General features: G+C 37.9%; 2 protein-coding genes across 3 annotated transcripts in view; both read right to left on the bottom strand.

The window, feature by feature from the left end:
* The window catches only part of LOC137976442 (NLR family CARD domain-containing protein 3-like), a 405,642-nt gene that overhangs the window by 168,317 nt on the left and 229,825 nt on the right, over window positions 1–7,500 (bottom strand). For both annotated transcript variants that reach the window (XM_068823791.1, XM_068823792.1), the window contains exons 8-11: window positions 4,471–4,533; window positions 4,121–4,183; window positions 2,734–2,796; window positions 2,317–2,349 (exon numbers count right to left, since the gene is read on the bottom strand). In XM_068823791.1, coding sequence (XP_068679892.1) covers window positions 2,317–2,349; window positions 2,734–2,796; window positions 4,121–4,183; window positions 4,471–4,533 — 222 coding nt within the window. The remainder of the gene's footprint in view (window positions 1–2,316; window positions 2,350–2,733; window positions 2,797–4,120; window positions 4,184–4,470; window positions 4,534–7,500) is intronic.
* LOC137976443 (NLR family CARD domain-containing protein 3-like) overlaps window positions 1–7,500 on the bottom strand; it is a 30,612-nt gene that overhangs the window by 14,406 nt on the left and 8,706 nt on the right. The gene's annotated exons all lie outside the window — the stretch shown is intronic.

Genomic DNA, 7,500 nt, shown 5'->3' with positions numbered 1-7,500 from the left:
CATATGAAAACAACCAAAGAAAGGGGTTAAAACGGCAAAGATCTGTAAGGTATCCAGACGTCAACGAGGCGGTTTGGGAGTGGTATTGTCTTTGAAGGTCCTCCAATATTCCAGTCTCTGGGACAATGATCCAAGAGGAAGCCTTAGTAATAGCTGAAAAGCTACATGTTGATGGTTTTCTTGCTTCTAATGGATGGTTAGAACGTTTCAAAAATGCGCACAACATTTCTACAATGGGTGTAGCCGGAGAGGAAGCAGATGTCAGTCCACGAAGACCAGAGAGCTGGAAAGAACGATCCAAAGAGCTGATTAAGGGATGGCAGCCAGAGAACGACTGGAACTTGGCCGACACTGGGTGCTTTTGGAAGCGTCTTCCAGACGTTAGCCTCAGTGAAAAGGGGAAAAGATGCAGTGGCGGCAAGCAGTCCAAGCAAAGAAACACTTGGGCTTCTTTTGTGAATGCGGCAGGTGGAAAAGAAAATCCTGTAATTATTGGCCAGCTGTTCAGCATCGTTGTTTCTAACATCTAAAAGACAGGAAAGGACCATATGGATGCTACTATTTTAGCAACATGCAAGAAGGCGTGGATGACTAACAATATTATGGATGATCGACAGTCTTAGCTCACTAAACCAACGCTTACAGCGAAGGCAAAGGAACCGTGATTTTGCTCTTTCTGGATAACGCGCCATCGAACATCAAAAATACCATGACAAAGACGCAACCACTGGCCAGCGGAATCATCGCAAGCTGGAAATGTAAATACAACAAAGGTCTTTTAGGTCACGTTTGCAGCAAGGTCAAACTTGCAATTCCTGGTGAATTCATAAACAGCGCAAGAATTTGTTTGTGTGACGACGACCTTTAAGTTTGCTCCAGTATCATAGACCCCTCTGACCCCGAATGGAGAGCAAAAGTCATAAATTCTTGACAAATAATTATGTCGTAATCACTGAGGTGTTCCTATCTAGCATTGTCACTGTCAGCTTTGAACTACTCTTGCTGAAGCAATACTGTTGAGGTTATTTTGTGATTCACCGAATTCATGTGACGTATAAGGGCGGAGAGCTGGACATTTTTGCATGCATTCATGAACGACGTCTTCTTTTCAGTTTTTACGCAGGCTAACCGGGTATATAGTATAGGAATAAGGTATTGCATAGACAGTTCATTAATGAGATGCAAAAAGATGAGAGATCTAGAGTCACGGGATTCAGTTCAGATCAGATAAGTTATTTAACCCAAATCAAAACCATAAATAAGTACAGAATAAAACAGTTGAGATTTACAAACAACAAGAGTCATGAATAAAGGAAATTAAGTACAAATATCTCGATAATGAGTGAGTTGGGATCATCCAAGCAGCAGTGGCTAATCTAGTGGATGACCCCAACAAATATTGGTGATTCCTGTCATTTTTTAGCCCAATGGATTCATGCTTCATTAACAATTTGTTATTTTTGATTCTTTTAACCACTCTCGTAATTCATGATTCCCAAGCCTTGAACACAAACGTTCATGATTCCTTCTAACTTAGCCACTCATCACCACGGTGATTCGTGATTCAAGATTCCGCTTCTAGCCCTGATTACTATTGCCGTAAAGTAACACTTTGCAAAGTTAAAAAAAATTCTCAGTAGTGTATTTAGAGCTACCTTTATGATTGGGAAATTTAAGGTGGCTCTGAATCCGCCACAAATAATTTTTTTTAACCCAGAGAATTTTATCCTAGCCAGTTGATCACTTCCCAGCAATACAAAATGGGCATCATCTGGTTTGTTTTTCCTTTAAAAATTCCACGTGCATAAGCTATGTACATTTGTATAAAATCTGCATCCTCTAATCTCATTGATCCTATTATGATTTTCTGACGAAAATCAGAAACGAGTTTCATGAAGCCAAACATTTCAATCAATGTTCTTTCCATACATCTTATTCAATTATTCATCTTAATTTTGGTTTTTGAATTCTGAATGCTACTACTCAATCCACCCTATTATGTAAGTGATCACATACATGTATCTGCAACCACGTACAGTGTAGCATGTAGCCAAGAGGATTATACACAAGTGAGACTCCTAGTTATTCAGCTGTTAATACATGTATGAATCACAATGGACATATTATACACTTTATTCCAAAATGGCCATTATTTCAGGTATTTTGTCTTGATTGCAAATTGGCCCTTTTGGGCCTCATTCAAGGTTAAATGAAGTTATTCTTTTGAATTTTATGATTGAAAGAAAGGCCAAAAGGGCCATTTTGGAATAAGGTGTATGATGGTTGTTTCATTAAAATAATTATTAATAAACACACCTTTCACTTCTCTGACTTCTGACTTCACCATTTCTGGATTAAAATAAGAAACAAGATAATAATTACCGCATTGTGCTTTAATGGTTTGTTTCACCTAAAAGTCTCTCTCTAATACAATTAACACTACAATGGACAGTGAATGAGACCCTTTTCAGCAGTTGTGAAATTGGGTGATCTGAGTTGAGTGGTAAATGGGTTAACAACATGAACATCCACTCATGAATGTCGCCTTTAACTCTTTCCTCCTCAGTGACACTGATAGATTTTACTCCCACACCAAACAACTTTACTTATCAATGGAGGCCATTCAAGGGTTAGAGGGTTCAAAGTAGGTATTGAATAATCATTAGTGTCAGCTTTTTTCTTCCTTTCTGGACAGTTTTTTTTTCTATTCTGTACAGTAATTGTGCCACACACCTTCCATATTTTCAAGCTTCTCTTTGGTGCTTCCTTTGTCAGACTTCCATTTCTTTAACATATCTTTGTAAAAAATTAAAACTCATTACTTTTTCAGACAAACAGGCCAATATCACTGACTGTGTGCATGTTCATGTTCTTATGCAATTAATAATTAAAAAATACAAAATTTGGCTTTACATGAGCCACGTTAACATAATGTAAACTTCTGATGCAACTGCAAGTGGAAGCATTGTTTACTGCAGCACATTTACATCCAGGATCACAGCATGACGAGGTAGTCCAGCTCTTTATGGAATAGAATACATTAATTTAGTTTCTATGAAATCTACCACAATAAATGTGTATACCAAAATGTATTTACAATCATACGTCCAGGCTTTAGAATTTGCATGTTTAGGGCTACCATTTACTTCTCTTTGCAAGAATTTATTGGAAACCACTGGAAACTTGGAAAAAATTCGAGCCCCAGATGGGATATGAACCCACGACCCTCCGTGATCTACTGGAGCTACTGGAGCTACTGGAGACTCTATGGTGAGCAAGGTCAAGATGTGGGTCTTTGATTCGAGCTGCATCACACAGCTACAGAGTCGAATAACGGCAGCATAGCTCATAACTGCATCACGCAGTCACATTAAAGCATATCTATGATACAGCCACCCACCCACCCAAGTGAGCAGATGTGACAATGATATACACAGTACATCCCATCTGGGGCTTAGATTTTTTCCGAGTTTCCAGTCGTTTCCATCGTCACCATTTCATTTACTGTGTATATGATTCTCACATTTGCTCAAGTATTTATTTATTCATTTATCCATGTCATAAGAAAAACCAGTACTTAGTTGGATTTCTGGTACTGTTTTTCCACACACATCTCTCCTTTCCTTCTACTTTTACCATAAATCACAATGTATGTATGTTTAATGTTTAATGTTTAATAAAGCTTCTTACCAATGTACAAAAGAAAAAATATATACAAAAGTACAATAAGTAAAGGAAAGCAATAGGGGGAAACTGAATTCCCATATAAAAACTGCTCTCCAGAAATAAAAGTTAAAACAATTAAGAATAGTATATTTAATATATAATTTCACAATGTGTACGAAAACTAAAAGACCTATCTATTTACAAAGATAATTAAGTAGCAAAGTTTTAAATGAGCTTAAGCTAGACGCAGACATAACTGAGTTACACGTAGGTAAAGAGTTCCAGTCATTAACGTAACGATTAAAAAATGAAAATTTAAACTAGTTTGTCCTTGCTGCTTTAGGTCTAATTTTAAAGTCATGGTTACTTCTAGTTTTTGTTGGGTCAGTCAGATCCACACATGCGTAAAAGTCAATATGGACTATTTATCGTATTAAATAATCAGTTAACACACCTTCCACCTGTCCAACCTTGTCCTTGGTGCTGCCTTCATCTGACGTCCACTGCTTTAGCATTTCTGGGTTAAAAAAAAAAAACAACGCAATGAGACAATAATTTATGTTTCCCACGATTTGATGCACATTACCCAATTGACCCATGCGACTGTTTTACCCTGTTTAAATGCCAGACGCTTTTTCTTGTCAATGGGGGGCAATTCAGGAGTCAATGAGTTAACATTAGATGGGTAAAATAATGGAATACCTGCAAGTTATCGCATATACATGTAGTGTACACTTTTTTAATTCATATTAACTAGGCATTGGCTGATATTTTATAAAGCCACTTGTTTGAGTACAGACACACCTTCCATGTTTTCAAGCTTCTCCTTGGTGCTGCCTTCGTCAGACTTCCATTTCTTTACCATATCTTTCGTAAAAAATGAAAAGTCACAACATTTTCAGACAAATAGGTTCATTACTGAAGGTGTCTAAGTTCATAATGTTCTGGTACTTAATTATAAAATTAATTGTGAATGTGGCTTTATGAACCATGGAAAAACCCCTGCATAACATAACCTTCTGATGAGACTCTTACTGGAAGCAATGTTTACTGCAACACATTAATGTAGATGCACTTTATGGAAGTTGGAATGTCAACTAGGTCCAAAAATCATGTGTAATTTACATTTACAACTTACAATAACTTAGGGTTTAGAGTTGGAGTGTTGAGCGTAATACCATTAATTTTGTCAACGCAATAACATACAGGTTTGTAAGGGACAATCTGTGACGTTTCTTCCCAGCTTTGCAGAGCATACATGATAATAACTTGGAGAAGGGTTAGAAACTAACAAAGTTAGTGTCTGCATTTCATTAATATACAAATCCTTAACACATCATTTTAGTGATGAACACACTAACCTACAAATGGACCTTTTTGGCTGGTACATTTTGTTTTCCCATTCCAGACCACATGATGTTCTCAAGGAAATTTACCTTTTGTTTTTTCATACGTAAGTTATGCATTTGTTTTTTGTGAAAGTGAGGCGAATTAGCAAGAAAAGAACCAGAAATTGAATGTGAGACTGAACACATTGACAAAGAATTAGCAGAAAAAGCAGATTTGATACCATGGAAAACTTCTGTAAAAAGAAAAGCACAAGATTGTTCATTTGATATGTGCAAGCAAGTCAAGACTGAAACTAATCAAAACAAGGCAACTACTGTATAACCAGTTCATCCAGATGTTCTTTTTGGTCAAATAATGGAAATAGAAAACAGATACACTGTACATGTACCTAAATGTAACACTGGCTACAAAATTTGGATTAATACAGTACGTACTCTTACAAGTTGCATTTCACCCACAAGATCAACAAAATGTGAAAAACCAAACATGAAATTTAATAAAGAAACAGCAATCAACATTCACAACTGACTGTCGCATATGGCACAAGAACAATAACTATGGCTTCCTACAGGTTTTACATCAGACAATTTTTTACTCATCAATGAGGAACCTCTTGAGGGCAAAAGGGTTAAAACCAGTATTAATTAAAACAGTTAGAGCTACCTGCAAGTGAGTATTGCCAAAGCTAAAGCTCCTGTAACCCTAACCCTAACCACATGTCTAAACAATTGCTCTTGAAGCTCTTTTCCTCATAATCCTCTACTCTTTTGTTCATCTTCCTTTTCTTTAAATCAATAGTGCTTTCAAGACCTTCACACTTCTGCCTTTTGTTGCCGCCCACAACTCCTCTTGACTATAAGCAATGTAGTTAAACAGACCCAATCTTGCCAGTTCTACGCAGTCCTCAACCGAACACAAACCTTTCCCACCTATCTTTCTCAGCAGGTATAATTTGGCCACAATATCTTGTGGATGGGGAACATTGTAGATGGTTCGGTATTTTCTCGTCTTTCCATGACGTTCTTTTAACTCTTCCTCAGTCCAGTCTATGAATGTTGCAGACTACATGTATCTAAGAATTGACACTGTACACGTACCTAATCCCTTTTATAATATTACCACCATTAAGTTTTCCTTTCAGCAGTTTTATTAAATGCTGGAAGTACATGTACTCTCTTGTCAGACTAGTTCTGCCAGAATCCAGAACCCGAAAATATTTATAGCTGCTTCCTTCATCCAGTGACTTTATTTGTCTTCCCCCCAGGTAATGTGATTCCATGAAATCTGCTACATTTCCTCCCTGCAATGTGCTTAAAACCTTTAATTATTTTCTGATCTCCTTGAGCCATCGCATCGATTCTATGTCCCGTTGGGTTACCTCAGATACCGTTCCAGAATTGTCTCCTCTTGACTCACCTCTTCTAGATCTTTTCATTTCACTCTTAGCCTTTCTGTTACTACAACCGAAGCTGCGTATACCAAATCATTGGTCGCAGTAATATTTCTTGTTTTTACCTTCATCTCCTCGCAGCTGTGCACTTAACACCATTTACACAACTCAGCTCCTTCATTAACTTCTTTTTGGTATCCCTCTTAACTCAATGACTCCTTAACCAACCCCACTGACCTCTTCTAGGAGTCAATGGGTTAAAGGGGAAATAATTTTTTAATGGATGCAGAGGTTGTTAATGCTGGCATTCTTCTTCCTTCCTTATCGCTTATCTCTGTCACTTGTTCCAATATCCTCATCATATCCATCTCCTCATCTGTCAACGCAGCTGTGCACCCTGAACCAACCAATACAGCTCTCCTCAGTTAACATGTAGGTATCCTTCGGCATCCTGATTAGACGATTCACTTGTAACAGATGCCACGCATCTCTGGTGCTCTGGTTCAGAGTTCTCTCGCATGTGGGATGGAATAAGTTCTGTTATTTTGCTTTTAATTTTGTCAATTTCCACTTCAAACAGCCTTCCAGTACCTCAAACTCACCTAGTTGTTCCCAAAAGGCAAGCATCCATTTCCGATAGCCTCTTTTAATTGATAGCATTCCATAACAATCTTGTTCAACCAGTTTCCCCATCCTCTCCCTGCAGTAGTTGGATACGACCCTGTTCTGGCTGCAGTTCCCCAGAAACCGTGCTGGGTGAGGGACCCTGACTACCGGTACGCGTTCATTGTTTCCTCTATCGTCTTATTAGGTTGTGAGAGTCGTTTTCTGTTGGGCTGACGAACTTAGACTGTAACCAAAAAACCTAGCTGCCACACAACAGCGCCATGATCCAGGAGAGAGAGCTATTGGGACCGGTGGTATGCCTTGCCCAAGGGTAACCTGGGGCAACGACATTCATTCCCCTAAGGCTCGAAGTGTCAGCATACACATTATTATTATTATTATTATTATTATTATTATTATTATTATTAGTGTTGTTGTTTACTTATTTAACATACAACTGCATTAGACAGCCAGATTTCTGATGATGA

This window comes from Montipora foliosa, chromosome 11, assembly GCF_036669935.1.
Source record: "Montipora foliosa isolate CH-2021 chromosome 11, ASM3666993v2, whole genome shotgun sequence".
In the NCBI taxonomy this organism is placed as follows: Eukaryota; Metazoa; Cnidaria; class Anthozoa; order Scleractinia; family Acroporidae; genus Montipora; species Montipora foliosa.
This window is presented reverse-complemented; position numbering and strand designations above follow the sequence as displayed.